The 23,051-nt window shown below is 43.6% G+C and overlaps 1 protein-coding gene across 1 annotated transcript in view; it reads right to left on the bottom strand.

Annotated features, from left to right (window-relative positions):
- APLF (aprataxin and PNKP like factor) overlaps positions 1-9,914 on the bottom strand; it is a gene marked incomplete at its 3' end in the record, with an annotated part of 257,052 nt that extends 247,138 nt beyond the window's left edge. Inside the window, 1 exon segment of the mRNA XM_040351267.1 lies at positions 9,709-9,914. Within this exon segment, the coding sequence (XP_040207201.1) occupies positions 9,709-9,801 (93 nt within the window).
- Between the last annotated feature and the right edge of the window lie 13,137 nt (positions 9,915-23,051).

The following is a 23,051-nucleotide window of genomic DNA, read 5'->3' as shown; positions in this document are numbered from 1 at the left end:
GGGGAATATTCTTTTCACTCGGGGAATATTCTTTTCACTCCGGGAATATTCTTTTCACTCCGGGAATATTCTTTTCTCTCCGGAAATATTCTTTTCTTGCACATGCGCATTTTTTTTCTATTACATTTCTCGCACAATTCTCCCATCATTGATCAGAAAATCGTTTGTTTTTCCAAAAATTTTCAACATGTCGGATTTCTCTAATTTGTTTGCCACGCGAAAATCGGATACTGCTGCAGCCCACTAACTGTGCGAAATTCATACGAAAATTCTTTGATACGATTTTCGAAAGAAAATTATTTTGAAATTTGAACCGTGTATGGCCACCTTAAGTCAGTTCCCACCCAGTATCAGTGTCAGGGCTGGGCTCAGCCCTTCCTTCTCTGTGCTAAATGCCAGCTTCCATCTCTCCACAGTGATCCACCTGTTGATGATCGGCTCGTCAGCTCAGCCTACTTAAGGACTTCCAGTTCATTTGCTCTTCGCCTTCGCCTGTAAATGGATGGAAAACTGGCTAAAAGACCGAATTCAGAGAGTAGTGGTTAATGATTCTTACTCTGAATGGTCGAAGGTTATCAGTGGTGTACCCCAAGGTTCAGTGTTGGGACCCTTACTTTTTAATACCTTTATAAATATAGGGTCTGGGATTAAAAGTACCATCTCTTTGCATATGACACCAAGCTATGCAGTGGAATAACTTCCTTACAAAAAGACACTTTCATGAATAAAAAAAAACCTAAACAGTAAGGCCTGGTTCACACCGATGCGTTTTGACATGTGTCTCGGGTGTCCCGGTGGAACGGGAGGCCCAGGAAGAGCGAGTACCGGGGTGATGCCTGCACCCCAGTTTAACCCCTTCCAGCCACGAACGCAAATTTGCGTACGATCACCATGAAGAGGTTATACTCTGTACTCTATAGGTCCGTTACAGGTTCTCTTCAATGGCTGTGCTTGGGTGGGTTTCCTTTGCTTTCCACCCACACTCCAGAGACACAGTAGGTTAATTGGCTGCTGTCTAAATTGGCCCTAGTATGTGTGTGCGCATGCGGGACGGGGACCTTAGATTGAGGGCAGGGAATTATCTGAATGTACAGTAATTAAAGCGCTGTGTAAATTGTTGGCAAATATATAAACGCTTATCACAAGATAAATGAATGACAGAAAAATGTTCACTTAACAAAACTGAACACTAATGCCATCTAGTGGATTCCTTCTGAATGACTAACAAAAACGATAATATTGGTACAGTGATTGGATATTACTTGGAGGGGGCAGCTGCTCACAACACAGCACAACCACCGTTATAATGTGTAACTTTATGTAACTGAGTTATGAACCATGGACAAATATGATAATATATGATGAAGAAGCAGATTATATTTAAGTGTATACATCTCCAGCTACATTGCTGTCATATGTGCTCATAACATTTATTTTTAAAGCATAACTCTACTGTTGTTGAGAAAAAACATTCTGCCCTGGGTGATCTATGTACATTGCAAGGATTTTAACAAACTTTATTGCAGATTCCTACCTTTTTGTTATTCTGAAGAAATCCCTGTGTGTTTCTCTGTGCCCCTGTGCCAAGTGAGTATAATGGGATGCGGTTTCATAATTTACCATCCAGCTGCTGCAGCTGCAGGGCTCTAATAAGGGGAAGTTGCAGGGTTTGAATCCCTTTAGATGCGATATCCTATTGGGAGTATTTTACCAAAAATGAAGTTTTTGTTGCAGGGGATCCCTGAAATCTGACTTGTATCTTAGGCAGACTTCTGGGGAAATCATTGAGCCAATAACACAAGCAGAAAATTATGTTTCTGCGGAGCATTCTGAACACCTCCAGGTAGCCATATTGCATTTTACAGAAAAATGACAGAGCTTCAGATTGAAAAGGAAAGGAAAGGTTGTGTTTAAGAACATTTAATTACAATACAACTTGAAGCGCAGTTGTATATGATATATATATACCGTATTTGCCGGCGTATAAGACGACTGGGCGTATATGAGACGACCCCCTAATTTTCCAGCCAAAATGTTGGTTTTGGGATATACTCGCCGTATAAGACTACCCCCTTCCTACTAGTCATGCCTCGACTCACGGTGCCACCATTACATGGCAGACTGTGCCACTACATGCCAGACTGTGCCCCATTACATGCCAGACTATGCCCCATTACATGCCAGACTGTACCCCATTACATGCCAGACTGTGCCACTACATGCCAGACTGTGCCCCATTACATGCCAGACTATGCCCCATTACATGCCAGACTGTGCCCCATTACATGACAGACTGTGCCCCATTACATGCCAGACTGTGCCCCATTACATGCCAGACTGTGCCCCATTACATGCCAGGCTCGCTGTGCCCTTACCTTATCCTAAGACATGCAGAATCGCAGCCGTACGTTTTTTCAAAAGCAGCGCCTCCTACGTCTTCTGTTCCGTGATAGGCGGAACAGTCAGCTTCCCAGGAGGCACTGTGTTCAGTGTTCGCCTATCACGGAGGCCCTCTTGTCGGAGGATGAGAGGGACTCCGTGATAGGCGGACACTAAACACAGGACGAGAGGGCCTCCGTGATAGGCGAACACTGAACACAGTGCCTTCTGGGAAGCTGAGTGTTCCGCCTATCACAGAACAGAAGACGTAGGAGGCGCAGCTTTTGAAAAAACGTAGGGCCGCGATTCTGCATGTCTTAGGATAAGGTAAGGGATGTTAGGTTACCGGCGTATAAGACGACCCCCAACTTTTAAGAAGATTTTAAGGGGTTAGAAAGTCGTCTTATACGCCGGAAAATACGGTATATATTTATTTATTTTCTCCCATGAAAGTGGAGTTACTCTTTAACCACTTGACCACTGGGCACTTAAACCCCCTTAATAACCAGACCAATTTTCAGCTTTCGGTGCTCTCACATTTTGAATGACAATTACTCAGACATACAACATTGTGCCCAAATGAAATTTTTTTTTTTTTTTTTTTCCACACAAATAGGAGCTTTCTTTTGGTGGTATTTAATCACTGTTGGGTTTTACATTTTTTTGCGCTATAAAATAAAAAAGACTGAAAATGTTGTAAAAAAAAAATTTTTTCTTTGTTTCTGTTATAAAAAAATTCAAATTTGTGATTTTTCTTCATAAATTTTGGCCAAAATGTATACTGCTACATATCTTCGGTAAAATAAGTACAAATTGGTGCATATTATTTGGTCTTTGTGAAAGTTATAGTCCACAAGCTATGGTGCCAATTAGAGGTAGACCGATATGGGTTTTTCTATGGCCGATGCCGATGCCGATATTTAGAAATCTGTGCGGCCGATGGCCGATATATAATGCCGATTTTTGCGGCCGATATTTTGGGCCGATTTTTTTATTTTTTGATAGGAGCGGGTGGTGCTGCGTTGTGGAGGGGGATGGGTGGTGCTAGGCGCGGGTAGTGCTGCGTTGTGGGGAGGGATGGGTGGTGCTGCGTTGTGGGGAGGGATGGGTGGTGCTGCGTTGTGGAGAGGGATGGGTGGTGCTGCGTTGTGGGGGGGTGTGGGTGGTGCTGCGTTGTGGGGGGGATTGGGCGGTGCTGCGTTGTGGGGGGGGATGGGTGGTGCTGTGTCGTGGGGGGGGTGGGTGGTGCTGCGTTGTGGGGGGTGGGATGGGTGGTGCTGCGTTGTGGGGGGGGGGGGGATGGTGCCTCAGCCCGGTTTCACTTTAAAAAGACATACAATTAAGTCTGCAGGGGGGGGGGTACAGTACAGTACAGTAGCACTTACCCTCCATACATGCTGGTATCTATCTGCATGCACCTGATAGGCTAGGTGCATGCTGATGAGATGACCAGCCAATCATTGAACAAGTATAGTACAAGCAGCCAGCAGGCTCCACCTCAGCAGGAAAGGAAGACAGAGCTAGTGCTGTCCAGTGTCCACGATCTCCTGCTGGGGGGAGTTACCATGTCAGGTGGCAGATGCTTGTAAAGAGCCAATGATTGTTTCTCTGCCACCTGACTTGCAGTACTGACCAGTGCTCTTGAAGCAATATATTCTTGAATCCTCCACCCGCACGGCCACTATAGAGAAGCCAAGGAGAGATTTCACTATCATTCATCGTACCGCCCCGCCCCCTCCCGCGGCGTGCTGTATTAGAGGAAAAATCATTGGCCCTTTACAAGTATCTAATACAGCATGCCGAGGGAGGGGGCGGGGCGGTACGATGAATGCCAGTGAAATCTCTCCTTAGCTTCTCTATAGTGGCCGTGCGGGTGTAGTAGGAATCAAGAATACATTGCTACAAGAGCACTGGTCAGTACTGAAAGTCACGTGGCAGATGCTTGTAAAGGGCCAATGATTGTTTATCCAATACAGCACGCCGAGGGCGGAGCTGGGACGGGGCGGTACTATGCAATGGCAGTAAAATCTTTCCTTGCTATTGGAGCGAGGTGGCCGTGCGGGTGGAGGATTCACACGCTGCTGCAGGGCAGGCGGCCATGCCAGCCGTTTATTGTAATAGCCGCGATTGCCGCGAATCGGCCGATTTTTTCACAATAATCGGCCGATGCCGATTTCATAAAAACGGCCAAATATCGGCCGATATATCGGCCGACCGATATATCGGTCGACCTCTAGTGCCAATATCTGAAAATTTATCACACCTGAAGTACTGACGGTCTATCTCATTTCTTGAAAAAAGTACAAATACCCCCCAAATGACCCCTTTTTGGAAAGAAGACATCCCAAGGTATTTAGAAAGAGGCATGGTGAGTTTTTTGAAGTTGGCATTTTTTCACACAATTCTTTGCAAAATCAAGATTTTTTAAAATGTTTTTTTTTTTTTTTTACAAAATTGTCATATTAGCAGGTTATTTCTCACACACAGCATATGCATACCACAAATTACACCCCAAAACACATTCTGCTATTCCTCCCGAGTAGGGCGATACCACATGTGTGAGACTTTCACACATCGTGGCCACATACAGAAGCCCAACATGCAGGGAGCACCATCAGGCTTTCTGGAGCACTCAGGCCAATTCTGACATTTCTCTCCTACATTTAAAAATCATAATTTATTTGCTAGAAAACTACATAGAACCCCAAAACATTATATATTCTTTTTTAGCAAAGACCCTAGAGAATACAATGGCGGCCATTGCAATTTTTCTAACGCGTTTTTTTGGAAATAAAACAGTTTTGTGCTTTAAAAAAAAAAAAAAAAAACATTAAAGTTAGCCCAATGTTTTTGCATAATATGAAAGATGAAGTTACGCCAAGTAAATAGATACCTAACATGTCGCCCTTCAATATTCCACACGCTCATGGAATGGTGCCAAACTTTTCTACTTAAAAATCCCCATAGGTGACGCTTTAAATATTTTTACTGGTTACATGTTTTTGGTTACAGAGGAGGTCTAGGGCCATAATTATTGCTCTCGCTCTAACGTTCGCAGCGATACCTCACATGTGTGGTTTGAACATCGTTTTCATATGTGGACGGGACTTACGTGTGCTTTCGCTTCTGCATGCAAGCACACGGGAACAGGGGCGCTTTTTATTTTTTTATTGTTCATTTTACTTTATCTATTTTAGTTTGACACGTTTTTTTCCCCAAAAATAAAATGTTTTGATCACTTTTATTCCTATTATAAAGAATGTAAACATCCCTTGTAATAGAAATATGGCATGACAGGTCCTCTTTCAGTGAGACATGGGGTCAATAAGACCCCACATCTCACCTCTAGGCTTGGAAGCCTGAAATAAAAAAAAAAAACGATCCTGGCTTCAATCATAGCGGTTAGTCGGTAGAAGTATCGGAGGGCGAACGGGAGGGGGGGTGGGACGCCTGCTTTTGCATCCCGTAAGAAGGATCAAGAGGCGGAACAGCCGCTATGATCATTCTTATGGTGTAAAGAATCGCCGGCTGAAAAAGCCGATATCTGAATGATGCCTGTAGCTGCAGGCATCATTCAGATATCCCCGCACAAATTCAAGGACGTCATATGACGGCGGGTGGGAAGTCGTTAAAACACATTTTTTTCAGAGTATTGACTGGGAATTGCAGAGTATTGGCCGGGTATTGCAGAGTATTGGCCGGGTATTGCAGAGTATTGGCCGGGTATTGCAGAGTATTGGCCGGGTATTGCAGAGTATTGGCCGGGTATTGCAGAGTATTGGCCGGGTATTGCAGAGTATTGGCCGGGTATTGCAGAGTATTGGCCGGGTATTGGCCGGGTATTGCAGAGTAATTTGGGCCGGAGGTATTGCAGAGTAATTTGGGCCGGAGGTATTGCAGAGTATTTTGGCCGGGGGTATTGCAGAGTATTTTGGCCGGGGGTATTGCAGAGTATTTTGGCCGGGGGTATTGCAGAGTATTTTGGCCGGGGGTATTGCAGAGTATTTTGGCCGGGGGTTTTGCACAGTATTGGCAGGGGTATTGCAGGGATGGCTGAGCATGGATGGATGGATGGATCTGTGACTGCAGTTGTCACGGATCCAGCCCACAGCCCTGCTGCCATCCGCTCTCTCCCTCTCACACTGTACCGATTGGTACAAAGAGGGGAGGGAGGAACCGGCGTCATCAAATGACCCGAGGAGAGGAGGATCCGGGCTGCTCTGTGCAAAACCAACTGCAAAGAGCAGGTAATAATAACATAATTATTATTGAAACAAGCCTTTACAATCACTTCAAGCCTAAAAGCAGCCAGTGACATCATGGCGCATGCGCACTGTGCTCTGAATTCACAGCACAACTGTGCCGTCAATCCAGAGCACTGTGTCGCAGCCATGACTCCTGTGTGCATGCGTGGGAGTGACATTATTGCAGCCTGGCCAGAGCCCGTGAACCTGGAAGGAAGACCGGATGAAGATGGAAGCACGGACAGCGATGACATCGCACTTCTGGAGGGCTTAGTTTCAAGGTAAGTTGCAGTGCATACTAACACATTACGGCTTAAACCACCCAAGGGCCCACATATTTTTTTATTTTTTTCGCAAACACAGGACAGTGCCTTAAATAATCCTTAATGGCACTCCCGCACACCTTGCTTTGATGCTTTTCTACAAAGTACTATGCATTTATTAAAGGATCATGCACTTCTTCTTTTGTGCATCTTTCGTGCATAGGACAGCCCATGGAAATGAATTGGCTGCCCTGAACATGATGCATGAAGTTGTGCAAAAACGCACATGCTCCTTCATACCCACATAAGTGTCAATGCAGCCCTAAATACCCACACATTACCATGCATACAGTACTGGTAGTAAAGAATGCACACGTCACTGATAGTATACAGTTTTTCAATACGCAAACTTGTTGACTTTATGTAAATCCTGAATAATAATAATAATAATATAATACACATTGTAGTAGTACAAAAAAAAAAACATTGTTAGTTATATAAAACACACATTACTAGAAGGATTAAAAAATGCACCTTACCATCTGTATAAAGTAAAAACAGGTTAGTATAGAATACACGCACATTACTATCTGCATCAAATAAGCACACAGTACTAGCAGTATAGAACAGGGTTTCTCAACCCGTGGTACGCGTACCCCTGGTGGGAAATGCACCAAGGGCACGTGGTACGTACAGGGTTCTGTCTCCTGAGTCCTGCCTCCCACACAGATACAGTCCCCGGCGGATTGCTGTAGTCATGTTACTCCTATGAGTGCTGCCTCATCAGTGCAGCCTCATCAGTGCCCATCATTGCCTCCTACCAGTGCCGCCTCATTAGTGCCCATTATTGTCTCCTATCAGTGCTGCCTCATCAGTGACCATCATTGCCTCCTATTAGTGCAGCCTCATCACATCATTGCCTCCTATTAGTGCAGCCTCATCAGTGCCCATCATTGCCTCCTATCAGTGCAGCCTCATCAGTTTCCATCATTGCCTCCCATCAGTGCCAACTCATCAGTGCTGTCTGGAAGCGTCCAGACGAAGCTACGCAAGTCATTTGCGAAACGCGTTGACGTCATCACGCTCAGACGCCAGACACTCTCACACACCCCTATTTCCATCTGGGGGCGGGTATCGGAGGAAGCACCTGTGGCCGAAGGACTCTCCCGGATCACTGCCGGCTCCGTGTGTACGGACGCAGACAGCCTGCTTATGACACAGCATGGGAAACCAGCTGCTTGTTAAAACCCACGGAGGAACCTGCACATCCGAGAGCCTCATCTGGAATGGTATGTCCTCTTATATATCAGGACCACCAGAGGATTGAGTACAACTCCTGCATGTAATCAGAAGAGTTCCATTACAGTCCACTCTGCAATCCATGCAGCTGGTAAGCCCGTTCTGATTACTTCTCCAAACGGCACCTAGTCTGTCAAGCACAGATTGGCTCATACGGGAATTTCCATGCAAGAACTGTGTACCTTTTAGGAACTGTCCTGGTTTTATCCTATACAAACCATTATTTGGGAGCGACATTGCGCATTCATACAACCAGTTTGGTTTAACCAATATTTTGCAGCAGCAAAACTACAGTTCCTAAGTCCTTTTGATACCCTGAATTTCTTCCACTGATAGATCTGGATAATCTTGCATACAGGACATTATTCACTAAATTGGTGGGCCCTGTTCATGTCCATCGTACTAACCAAGATCCTTTGTTCACATCAGTATACTAACTATAGATGTTCAGGGCAATTCATACCACAGCCTGCTCCCCCCTCCCCGCAGTGTCACCTTTGTGATTTGTTCACCAATAATTAGGCTAATTGCCATAGCACCACACTGATTCATTCAATCAGGGGTTTTGTCCCCAGGTGAACCACCACAAAAGTGACACTACTGTGTCCGGACTGTCTGGGTTTATTGTTACATGTTTGTTATTTGTTTTCTGTCTGTAAGTCTAAACACATGCTATATCGCTGATGCGGTAGCATATTATTCCATATATTAGCTCTGCCACGCTGTCTATTTATATAGCAGACTATTTTTTATCACCTTTTGTAGTGACTCAATAAATTATAGCTATATTTATACATTCTGAGTACAGTCCATGATTTACCAATAGTAACCTCTTCCCTGGGGTTAGCCTAATGCCGCATACACACCATCACTTTATGTGATGAAAAAAAATGACGTTTTTAAAAACGTCACTTTAATTGACCGTGTGTGGGGGAAAACGTCGTTTTATGTCTTGTAAAAAACGACAGAAAAAAATTGAAGCATGCTTCAATTTTATGTGTCGTTTTTCAAAAGTGCACTTTTTACTTCACAGAAATTGACCGTGTGTAGCAAAAAACGTCGTTTTCTAAGACGTTTTTTCATCCACGCATGCCCAGAAGCAAGCTTCAATGGTAAAACGTGGTGGAACGTAACCTCACTTTGCAAGATCATTGTGAGAAAACGATGGTGTGTAGGCAACTTCGTCTTAGAAAATTGAAGTTTCAAAAACGTCATTTTTTACTTCACAGAAAGTGTCGTTTTTTTTCATCACATAAAGTGATGGTGTGTACGGGGCATTATTCTCTTCTTAGGCTCTTACCCAGGTTTTTGTAAATTGTATACAGATGAGTACAGTAGGGATTATGAGGTGTATAGTAGGAGGTGTATACAGATGAGTACAGTAGGGATTATGAGGTGTATAGTAGGAGGTGTATACAGATGAGTACAGTAGGGATTATGAGGTGTATAGTAGGAGGTGTATACAGATGAGTACAGGAGGGAATATGACATATACAGATGAGTAGATAGGTGGGGACACTCACCCCCAGGAAGGCTCCTCTTCCTATCATGGTCTCCCCCTGTGGTATGGAGTATGTAGCTCTGCTCTCGGTCTCCTCCAGCTGAAAGCCCTCCATGCCTACACTGACTGTCACCACAACACAGAATTCTCGCTCTCACTGTACTCTCGACTGCCAGCACTTCCTGGTGTGTCACCTGACAGTTCGTCCTCCAATCACAGGCCAGGAGAATCTCCACAAAGTAAATAAACGTCATGTGACCCGTACACCCAGCAGTGTCAGTGAATGGTATGTCCACTGCAAAATGGCGGATGCAGTCCGAGGACTTAAGCTGGTGTTTGTTCTCTAGTGTACGTGGAGGAGGGAGGCCGTGCGGGGAGAGCTGGGAAGGGGGGAGGAAAGAAGTCATTTTGTAGACTGCTGCTGAGGAGAGCGCTTGGCGGGAAGGGTTGTGTGTGCTTATCTATATATGCAGACAGGCTTTATTTCAGCAGGAACGGGACAGCTGCGGAGGGAAAGGGGGGAGTGCGAGGGGTGGCTGTGCAGAGAGACAGCTGTGGAGACGTTGAGGTTTTTCTGCAGAGGTCAAAGAGATTGGACCATTCTGTTCTATACACAGGGAGAGATGATTCTATACAGGGCGATATCGAATCTTTCTGTTCTATACACAGGGAGAGATGATTCTATACAGGGCGATATCGAATCATTCTGTTCTATATACAGGGAGCAATCGGGCCATTCTATTCTATATACAGGGAGATTTCGGACCATTCTGTTCTATATACAGAGAGAGATCGGACCATTCTATTCTATATACAGGGAGCGATCGGGCTATTCTATATACAGGGAGCGATCGGACCATTCTATTCTATATACAGGGAGCGATCGGACCATTCTATTCTATATACAGGGAGCGATCGGACCATTCTATTCTATATACAGGGAGCGATCGGGCCATTCTGTTCTATATACAGGGAGAGATAGGAAACAATTCTGTTCTATATACAGGGAGAGATGATTCTATACAGGGTGATATCGAATCATTTTGTTCTATATACAGGGAGAGATTGGACCATTCTGTTCTATATACAGGGAGAGATTGGACCATTCTGTTCTATATACAGGGAGCGAAAGGACCGTTCTATTCTATATACAGGGAGAGATCGGATCATTCTATTCTATATACAGGGAGAGATCGGATCATTCTATTCTATATACAGGGAGCGATCGACCATTCTATTCTATATACAGGGAGCGATCGGACCATTCTGTTCTGTATACAGGGAGCGATCGGACCATTCTATTCTATATACAGGGAGCGATCGGACCATTCTGTTCTATATACAGGGAGAGATCGGATCATTCTATTCTATATACAGGGAGCGATCGACCATTCTGTTCTATATACAGGGAGAGATCGGACCATTCTGTTCTATATACAGGGAGAGATCGGACCATTCTGTTCTATATACAGGGATAGATCGGACCATTCTGTTCTATATACAGGGAGAGATCGGACCATTCTGTTCTATATACAGGGAGCGATCGGACCATTCTGTTCTATATACAGGGAGAGATCGGACCATTCTGTTCTATATACAGGGAGCGATCGGACCATTCTGTTCTGTATACAGGGAGCGATCGGACCATTCTGTTCTATATATAGGGAGAGATCGGACCATTCTGTTCTATATACAGGGAGAGATCGGACCATTCTGTTCTATATACAGGGAGAGATCGGACCATTCTGTTCTATATACAGGGAGAGATCGGACCATTCTGTTCTATATACAGGGAGAGATCGGACCATTCTGTTCTATATACAGGGAGAGATCGGACCATTCTGTTCTATATACAGGGAGAGATCGGACCTTTCTGTTCTATATACAGGGAGCGATCGGACCTTTCTGTTCTATATACAGGGAGCGATCGGACCATTCTGTTCTATATACAGGGAGAGATCGGACCTTTGTGTTCTATATACAGGGAGAGATCGGACCTTTGTGTTCTATATACAGGGAGAGATCGGACCTTTGTGTTCTATATGTAGCGCCAGGCTATTTTCAGAGCCGGTGCTATTGTAAATTTAGAGGGAGTTCAGAGAGGTAGTTGGCTCTGAACCTGTTATTTGGTTACATTTTGGGCCTCTGTTTTAATTTGGCTGTGCTGTTTGTGCTTACTGTTGTTGCCTGGGGTACTGAGTTCCACCCCAGGCCGACAGGTGGCAGCAGTAGGGTCAAGCGTAGTTGGATATCTCTTCCTGGCAGCCAATCAGGAGGGTTGGTCGCCTCACTGTGCATGCTGGGAAGGGGTATTTAACTGGCAGACGCCATTGGTTCGGGGTCGCTGTGTTTTCGCCCTTGAGCTGGGCAGTCGTTCCAACACCCCTGTGTGTGGCCCTCCTGGTTGGGGTGTGTGTGTGTGTTGCAGTGTTCCTGGCTCCGGGACCACATTGGTCCGGAGCGCATTCATCCAGATTGTGGATCCAGCGAGTCAACCGGGTCCCTAATTTGCCAGATGGTCCTGGGCTGTCCATCCAATTGGAGAAAGCCGCCTGATGAGGAGCCTGTCCGGGGGATACCTAGCACGAGGCTGGTGTTTCAGGAGAGGCCTGTCCATTCATCAGTGGACACTTCTGAGAGGCTCGACACCGGTTGCTGATTTAACCAAAGCTATGTGAAGGAGAACCGGGTGCTGAATCCAGTCAAGAGGGATTTTGGACCGAAATTGTCTCCAATCTTCAGGAGGGTCTGTGGCAGAGACTTATTCCTATCCATCTGAGTGACACTCTGGCTGCCAGGCTGGTGAGAGAGGACTGTCCAGATGCACTATACCCACTCCGGCTGGAGTGGCGAGGTAAAATTTGTCGTTGGAAGCAGGACTGTTTTCCATATCCAGTTACACCTGAATCTGCTGTCTTCTATTTTGCTATCCCTTCACCTTCTACTGTTTATCGTTTTTACCCAGCTGGGTAATAAAAGCACAAAAAAGACACCTGTTGTGTGGACATTGACTTTACTGCAGCTCTCATCAAGTACCCTAGACGGCAGGGATATTGCGGTAACATGCTGCCCAAATCAAACCAGCAGCTCTTTCGGGGGTAGTGCTACGTATATATAGGGAGAGATCGAATCATTCTGTTCTATATACAGGGATAGATCTGATCATTCTGTTCTACATACAGGGAGAAATCTGATCATTCTGTTCTACATACAGGGATAGATCGGATCATTCTGTTCTATATACAGGGATAGATCGGATCATTCTGTTCTATATACAGGGAGAGATCGGGCCATTCTATTCTATATACAGGGAGAGATCGGATCATTCTGTTCTATATACAGGGAGAGATCGGGCCATTCTATTCTATATACAGGGAGAGATCGGATCATTCTGTTCTACATACAGGGAGAGATCGGATCATTCTGTTCTACATACAGGGAGAGATCGGATCATTCTGTTCTACATACAGGGAGAGATCGGATCATTCGGTTCTATATACAGGAAGAGATCGGATCATTCGGTTCTATATACAGGGAGAGATCAGATCATTCTGTTCTACATACAGGGAGAGATCGGATCATTCTGTTCTACATACAGGGAGAGATCGGATCATTCTATTCTACATACAGGGAGAGATTGGATCATTCTGTTCTACATACAGGGAGAGATCGGATCATTCTGTTCTACATACAGGGAGAGATCGGATCATTCTGTTCTACATACAGGGAGAGATCGGATCATTCTGTTCTACATACAGGGAGAGATTGGATCATTCTGTTCTACATACAGGGAGCGATCGGATCATTCTGTTCTACATACAGGGAGAGATCGGATCATTCTGTTCTACATACAGGGAGAGATCGGATCATTCTGTTCTACATACAGGGAGAGATCAGATCATTCTGTTCTACATACAGGGAGAGATCGGATCATTCTGTTCTACATACAGGGAGAGATCGGATCATTCGGTTCTATATACAGGAAGAGATCGGATCATTCGGTTCTATATACAGGGAGAGATCAGATCATTCTGTTCTACATACAGGGAGAGATCGGATCATTCGGTTCTATATACAGGGAGAGATCAGATCATTCTGTTCTACATACAGGGAGAGATCGGATCATTCTGTTCTACATACAGGGAGAGATCGGATCATTCTGTTCTACATACAGGGAGAGATTGGATCATTCTGTTCTACATACAGGGAGAGATCAGATCATTCTGTTCTACATACAGGGAGAGATCGGATCATTCTGTTCTACATACAGGGAGAGATCGGATCATTCTGTTCTACATACAGGGAGAGATTGGATCATTATGTTCTAAATACAGGGAGCGATCAGATCATTCAGCTTTATATACAGGGAGCGATCGGATCATTCTGTTCTATATACAGGGAGAGATGAGATCATTCTGTTCTATATACAGGGAGAGATCGGATCATTCTGTTCTATATACAGGGAGAGATCGGAGCATTCTGTTCTATATACAGGGAGAGATCGGAGCATTCTGTTCTATATACAGTGAGAGATGGTTCTATAGAGGGAGTGATTGAATCATTCTGTTCTATATACAGGGGGAGATCAGATCATTCTGTTCTACATACAGGGAGAGATCGGATCATTCTGTTCTACATACAGGGAGAGATCGGATCATTCTGTTCTACATACAGGGAGAGATCAGATCATTCTGTTCTACATACAGGGAGAGATCGGATCATTCTGTTCTACATACAGGGAGAGATCGGATCATTCGGTTCTATATACAGGAAGAGATCGGATCATTCGGTTCTATATACAGGGAGAGATCAGATCATTCTGTTCTACATACAGGGAGAGATCGGATCATTCGGTTCTATATACAGGGAGAGATCAGATCATTCTGTTCTACATACAGGGAGAGATCGGATCATTCTGTTCTACATACAGGGAGAGATCGGATCATTCTGTTCTACATACAGGGAGAGATTGGATCATTCTGTTCTACATACAGGGAGAGATCAGATCATTCTGTTCTACATACAGGGAGAGATCGGATCATTCTGTTCTACATACAGGGAGAGATCGGATCATTCTGTTCTACATACAGGGAGAGATCGGATCATTCTGTTCTACATACAGGGAGAGATTGGATCATTATGTTCTAAATACAGGGAGCGATCAGATCATTCAGCTTTATATACAGGGAGCGATCGGATCATTCTGTTCTATATACAGGGAGAGATGAGATCATTCTGTTCTATATACAGGGAGAGATCGGATCATTCTGTTCTATATACAGGGAGAGATCGGAGCATTCTGTTCTATATACAGGGAGAGATCGGAGCATTCTGTTCTATATACAGTGAGAGATGGTTCTATAGAGGGAGTGATTGAATCATTCTGTTCTATATACAGGGGGAGATCAGATCATTTTGTTCTATATACAGGGAGAGATCGGATCATTCTGTTCTATATACAGGTGGAGATGAGATCATTCTGTTCTACAGTCAGGTCCATAAATATTGGGACATTGAAACAATTCTAATATTTTTGGCTCTATACACCACCACAATGGATTATAAATGAAACAAACAAGATGTGCTTTAACTGCAGACTTTCAGCTTTAATTTGAAGGTATTTACATCCAAATAAGGTGAACGTGTGTAGGAATTACAACAGTTTGTATATGTGCCTCCCACTTTTTAAGGGACCAAAAGTAATGGGAAGATTGGCTGCTCAGCTGTTCCATGGCCAGGTGTGTGTTATTCCCTCATTATCCCATTTACAAGGAGCAGATAAAAGAGTTAATTTCAAGTGTTCCATTTGCATTTGGAATCTGTTGCTGTCATTGCTCAATATGAGATCCAAAGAGCTGACCAGATCATTCTGTTCTATATACAGGGGGAAATGAGATCATTCTGTTCTATATACAGAGAGAGATCGGATCATTCTGTTCTATATACAGGGAGAGATCGGATCATTCTGTTCTATATACAGGGAGAGATCAGATGATATAATGGTCCGCACACATGATCGGAAAATCAAATGAAAAAGACCGCTTTCAAAGTGGTCGTACTATAATCTGAACATTAGTACAGAGCTTTCGATAGCCGATCCTGACAGTTCATCTGATATTATTCGATAGGACAAGAACGTAAATTTTCCTCGTACAGTACTGGATCATACAATTTTTGTTTACTCAGTACTGTTGTCCGAAAATACACTACAGCACATGACTTACGAATTTTTATTCTGTCGTATGAGAATTTTCATCACATTTGTAAACTCTTCAGTTTTGATATGTGACTAGCATGCAAAAAAAAAATGGATAATCATTTATCCGATAATCTCTTTGTGCGTACGGGCCATAAGGAGGCTGTTGATGGTGAAGGAAGTACCGTAGTTGTGTATAGCAAGAATCTTCCTGTAGAGGAGGGATTTCCGAGAAGACTCGAGAGTTTCAAAAGTGAGAATCTTAATGGGGGGAGGAGAGCGTAAATGCTTGTAAATCTGTGGTTAGTCCACCATTGGAATTGCATAGGATGGTCATGAGTGCGACAAGAGCAAACCAGCCAAAAAAATTACAGAATTGATTTCATTCACCTTATACTACCGACAATATATTACATTCACATTATACTAACGACAGCATTTGTACTTGGAGTCTATGATGATGGTGTATAGAACTAGTAAAAGGGAACCATGAAAAGTGATCTGGGGTGTGCCGTAGTCACGTGGTCAGTATGCCTAAAGGTGGCAAAAACAAAGATTGTAGAATGATTTTTTTTCAAAAGTAATCGTATGCACATTAATCAACCAAATGCATGAAAGCTTGAGACATCTCGACATGTGGGGACATATCAAGAGAAACACACTAAACCTGATCCGCTGTCATAAGTGATCGTGGAAATCCGGTAAGAAGCCAATCTATAAGTCTGGTGGAGGACATGTCACTTTCTTCTTTTGGACACGTTTACAACCAATTTGTAAAGGGGAACACCTGCTATTTATGGACTTTCTATTGTCAATACTTTGGACTGTTTATTATTATTATTATTATTTTAATTCAGAGCTAAAACTCAAATTCAGTTTATGGTTTTTGATCTAAGTGAGCAGATACATAAAGTAATCCTCCTGTGGATTTTTTATTTTTTTAACACCTCGAAGATAAATTTAAAATATCCGCTTTACAAGTTGGGCCCTCTTGTCCATTTGTTTATATAACTATTGTTTTGTCCCTGTTCTACCATAACTGTTGGCACTATTTTTTTTTAATATAAAACTATTTTTTAATAAAAAAAATATATTTACAAATTAATACAGTATAAAACAAAATGTTTTTAAAGAGAGAATTGATAATCCAACAACTATTGGCCATATATAATGAGCCAGAAAACGATCCTGCCTTTCCTAATAATCCCACCATGCCGTCTACTAGTGATGGTGCTTCAACATCAGAGTCTCAAGACACAGAAGCTAACAGAATAGGAAATATCAACTGGTGTTCATATCAATGGTGCATTGAAATGCCTACACAAGTGAAATCTGTATGCTGCAGAGAAATAGAAGAGGTCCATGGGCCATTTACCCCACGATTGGCGTGCCCAATGAGAGATGATCTTAAATATAAACATATGAGATCATCTCTCATTAAAGGCTCTCCCTCCTCACACAGAGACCGTGTGTGAGGAGGGAGAACTTATGTGCTGCAGATCTGTGAGTGCCAACTAAAATCTGTGAATTTACAGTAAAAAAAAAACACAGTAAATACTGTGCCCTTTGGTGTCACAGTGCTCATTGGTGTCACAGTGCTCATCACTGTTAGTGTCACAGTACCCATCATTGTCATCAGTGCCACCTGTTAGTGTCACGTGTCATCAGTGCCATCTGTCATCAGTGTCACGTGTCATCAGTGCCATTTTCATCAGTGACACGTGTAATCAGTGCCATTTGTCATAAGTGCCCACCAACAATGTCTAGAAAATCATTTACAGCTGAGGAGGCGTATAATATTCTTTCGGCCAACGAGAGCAACGGGGAGCTTTCTGCTTCAGGTTCCTCCTCAAATTCAGATTCTGAGTTTGATGTTAACTACGAGCCTGTCCTAAGCAGTGGAACACTGACAGCCTCAGAGGAGGATGATAGTCCGCCCGCCAGACAAAGGCGTTCTGGTGAGGAGGCAGTGCCATCCACCAGCACTGCAGTGCAATCCACCAGCACCGCAGTACCTCGACAAGAAAGGCCAAGTATCAGTGGGGTGTCACCTCGGTCCCAAAAGGTTTGGTCCCATGCCAGCCTTCCCTATTCCCTTCAGAACCCCTTGTGGCTTCCTCCTAATTCAGGAGAAGCTAACATTCCCCTTTTCACTGCCCAGCCATGAGTCCAGGTGGACACAGAAAATTTTTCCCCAATAGATTTTTTCCACTTAATTTTTACTGAGGACATTTTAGCATCAATTGTGGCCCAGTGCAACCTGTATGCACAACAGTTCATAGCAAGTAACCCAACGTCCTATTATGCCCATCCCTATGAGTGGCGAGCCCTAACAGTGGAGGAGTTTTAGATTTTTTTGGGCCTCACATTCTGTATGGGACTAACCAAAAAAAATGAATTATGTTCATTCATTCGTATCATTGCACCCCACTTTCCACTCCTGACTTCCGAGTACTCCCCATTTATCACTACCCTCGGAACTCGTCCTTGTAGCCAGTTTTCAATCCATGTACTCACCCTATGGTCCATGCAAACGGAACTTACTTTGTACAGTAAACATTTATGGGGAACTGTGTTAAAATGTTTTTGCAAAATCCAGGTACACCACATCTACAGGCCTTCCTTTATCTAAATGGCTCACCTCCTCATAGAAGGTTAATAGATTGGTTTGGCAAGAACAATTCTTCATGAATCCATGCTGATTACCGCTAATGATACCATTTTTATTACTAAAATCTTGTATATAGTCTCTTATGATCCCCTCCAAGAGCTTGCGTACTATTGATGTTAGGCTAACTGATCTGTATTTTGGCCCTATTTTTAATATTGGTGCTACTTTGTCTTTTCTCCAATCAGCTGGTACCATTCTAGTCAGCAGACTGTCAGTAAAAATTAGGAACAATGGTCTAGCAATTACTGGACTGAGTTCCCTAAGGACCCTCGGGTGAAAGCCATCTGGTCCCGGTGACTTATTAATGTCACATTTTTCAAGTCTATTCCTAATTCTGTCCTCTGTTAGGCATGAGGGTGCTTCCTGTGTGTCATGAGGAAAAACACTGCAGTTTTGGTTACTGAAGCCCCCCGATTCCCTTGTGAAGACTGAGGAGAATTATAAATGTAACACTTTCGCCAACCTCAACATCCTTTGTAACCAGATTACTTTCCTCATTCTAGCTCATTATGAAATACTTACCTTAAAACGAGGTGAAGAGAACTTACATGGTCCACGCCGAGCGAGATGTCATCTTGCTCCGGCGTGTCTTCCGGGTATCGCCGCTCCAGTGCTATGTTTGGCTGGAGCGGCGATAATGTCACTCCCGCGCATGCGCACGGGAGACTTCAATTCGGCAAGGTCCGGCGGCTGCCGGTCCTTTAGCCGAGGATCCCCACTGCACATGCGCCGCTGCAATCAGCGGCGCATTGAGGGGGGAATACTGTATCTCCTAAACCGTACAGGTTTAGGAGATATTCTTTATACCTACAGGTAAGCCTTATTATAGGCTTACCTGTAGGTAAAAGTCAAAAAGTGGGGTTTACAACCACTTTAAAGAATTTCTTGGGATTTTTATTTTGCTCTCCTCGGTTATGTGTCTTTCGTTTTCTATCTTAGCCGCCCTAATTGCAACCTTACATTTCTTGTTACATTCTTTGTAAAGTTTGAATGCTGGTGATGATCCTTCAGCCTTGTATTTTTTGAAGGCCTTCTCCTTTTGCGTTTATATGCATTTTTACATTGTTAAGCCACCCAGGACTATTGTTCGCTCTTTTAAATGTATTTCCCAATAAGATGTACTGGCTAATGCCCTTATTTAATATGCTCTTTAAACAAACCCATCTCTCCTTCATGTTCTTTGTTCCTAAGATTTTATTCCAATTAATATCTTCTAGCAAGGTTTGTAGTTTAGGGAATATATATAAAAAGTGATAAGCGCTAAAGTATTAATGAAATACACATAAGAGCTAAATAATAGCCAAAACACTGCACATATATGTGATGCAGTAAGCTGACAAGCCAAAAGGTGGAGATGGAACTCCCCACAGATGTGACAAATGAAATATATAACACTGAACAATTAAAGAGAGTCTATTGATGTGATAATAAAGTGGAGCAGATGGCGTGGATGAATCTTCTAAACATGATGAGCATATCCAATGATTAGTCTCATATTGCCCTTACCTTCAAATGATGGTATGTGCGCATATAGGGCAAATGGTTCCTTCTCCTGCTGTCAGCGCCGCTCCTTAGTGATGTATCCTTCTAGCGTCATGGATGACACAGATAATCCTGGGATCTATATGTCTCGTGGATAGGAGCCAAAGCGTGGGGTAGGAGAAATAATGCCACAATAGTGAAGATCGTAAGGTGAGGGGGATGCTCGTATTTTAATAAAATTGGACTCTTACAAGTAAAAAAGTTAAAACAGCAAATAGCGCTCAGATACAGGACGCGGCGAATGAAAAGCCGTCTTACGTCTGCTGGCCTCCGGCTGATTGCATGTATCACGTGGTCGCACTTCCTTGTAGTTTAGGGAAGTCGGCTCTTTTGAAATATAGGGGCAGATTCACGTACAGCCGCAAAATTGTGCGGGCGTAATGTATCTGATTTACGTTACGCCTCCGCAACTTACACGGGCCAGTGCTGTATTCTCAAAGCACTTGCTCCGTAAGTTGCGGCGGCGTAGCGTAAATCACCCGGCGGAATTCAAATTTGGCGCGTAGGGGGCATGTATCATTTAAATCAAGCGCGTCCCCGCGCTGAACGAACTGCGCATGCGCCGTCCGTAAAATATCCCAGTGTGCATTGCTCCAAATGACGTCGCAAGGACGTCATTGGTTTCGACGTGAACGTAAATGACGTCCAGCCCCATTCACGGACGACTTGCGCAAACGACGTAACTTTTTAAAATTTCGATGCAGGAACGACGGCCATACTTAACATTGGCTGCGCCTCTTATAGCAGGGGCAACTTAATTTGCATACTCGACGCGGAATTCGATGGAAGCGCCACCTAGCGGTCAAAAAAAAACGACGTCGTATCTCTGCATTGCGCCGTCGTATCAATGCGACTGATTCTTAGAATCAGTTACGCATAGATATCCATTAGATCCGACAGGTGTAAGTCTCTTACGCCGTCGGATCTAATGGATATCTATGCGTAACTGATTCTAAGAATCAGTCGCATAGATACGACGGCGCAGCGCAGAGATACGACGTCGTATCTCGGTTGTGAATCTGGGCCTCAGTGTCTTTGTTTTCCTACTTATGTTTCCTATTTGTGTGATTTATACTGAAGCTAATTGATCTGTGATCGCTGTTTCCTAAATTGCCCCGTATTTCCACATCCGTGATCAGGTCTGTATTGTTGGTAAACAGTAGGTCTAGTAACGCTTTGTTTCTTTTTGGCGCTTTTTTTTTTTAAACCTGCAAGGTAATGTCATAAATAATGTGCTAGTATGTATTGCTCACTAGCACATTATGTGAAACTTACCTTAAAATTAAGCTCTCCAGTGGTGCGCTGTCATCATCTTTACCCTGTCTTCGTTCCGGGTTCGCATCCTCCAGCCATCTGATTGGCTGCGCTGCGAAGACTTCACTCCTGCACATGTGCGCATGAGCCGCTATTCCTTCAGAGCACACTCTTTGGTGACATCACCAGCCCATTCACAAGTAAATATCTCCTAAACATTGCACATTTAGGAGATATTTACTGTACCATTAGATAAGCCTTATTATAGGCTTACCTATAGGCAAAAATCAACCATTGGAGTTTACTCCCACTTTGATTTAGCTTGTTTGAGCCATTCAGAGGTGGACTTTCTGGTGTGTTTCGGATCATTTTCCTGCTGCATTACCCAAGTGCGCTTGAGCTTGAGGTCACAAACATTTTCCTTCAGGATTTTTTGGTAGAGCGCAGAATTCATGGTTCCATCAATTATGTCAAGTTGTCCAGGAAATGAAGCTGTAAAGCAGCCCCAGACAATCACACTACTACCACCAGGTTTGACTGTTGGTATTATTTTCATTTTATGAAATGCTGTGTTAGTTTTACACCAGATGTAATGGGATGTACACCATCCAAAAAGTTAAACTTTTGTCTCATTAGTCCACAGAATATTTGCCCAAACATCTTGTGGATAATCAAGATGTTTTTTGGCAAACTTAAGATGAGTTGTGTTCTTTTAGGTCAGCAGTGGCTTTCTCCTTGGACCTCTCCCATGGAGGCCATTTTTGCCCAGTCTCTTTCTTATTGTTGAATCATGACCCCCTGATCTTACCTGAGTTACGTGAGGCCTGCAGTTCTTTAGATGTTGTTCTGGGTTCTTTTATGACCTCCTGGAGGAGTTGTCTTGTTCTTGGAGTCATTTTGGTAGACTGGCCACTCCTGGGAAGGTTCACCACTGTTCCAAGTTTTCTCCATTTGTGGATAATGGCTCACACCATTGTTTGCTAGAGTCCCAAAGCCTAATGCCGCGTACACACGATCATTTTTCAGCATGAAAGAAAACGTTGTTTTTCAGCATGTCCAAAATACAACGTTTTTCCAACTTCATCATTAAAAACAACGTTGCCCACACACCATTGTTTTAAAAAAATTATGAACAAAGCGCAGTGACGTATAACACGTACAACGGCACTCTAAAGGGGAACTTCTATTCGCCTTTGGGCTACTTTAGCTGATTCCTTGTTAGTAAAAGACGATTTGCGCTTTTTTTTTTCATGCTGAAAAATGATCGTGTGTACGTGGCATTAGAAGTGGCTTTGTAAACCTCTTCAAACTGATATATGTCAATTACTTTGTTTCTAATCTGTTCTTGAATGATGTGTTACTTTTTTCGATCTTAGCTGAACTTCTGTTTTTGGACTGTGTTTCTTACCCAATAAGCACAGGCAGAAAGCTCTTAACCCTTCATGCAGCTTGGATCACCTCTCAGAGAGCTCTCTCTTGAAGCTGAACCTCACAATGTGTTAATGGGCATTTATGCTAACTAAAATTTCAAAGCTCGTCTTAGGCCCCGTACACACGTCCGAGAAACTCGACGAGCAAAACACATCGTTTTGCTCGTCGAGTTCCTTGTGAAGCCGCCAAGGATCTCGGCGAGCCAAGTTTCCCCGTTGACTAACGAGGAAATAGAGAACATGTTCTCTATTTGGCCCGACGAGATCCTCGT

The sequence above is a fragment of the Rana temporaria genome, chromosome 4, assembly GCF_905171775.1.
Source record: "Rana temporaria chromosome 4, aRanTem1.1, whole genome shotgun sequence".
Taxonomy (NCBI): Eukaryota; Metazoa; Chordata; class Amphibia; order Anura; family Ranidae; genus Rana; species Rana temporaria.
The sequence above is the reverse complement of the archived record's forward strand: the minus strand, read 5'-3'. Positions and strand labels throughout refer to the sequence as shown.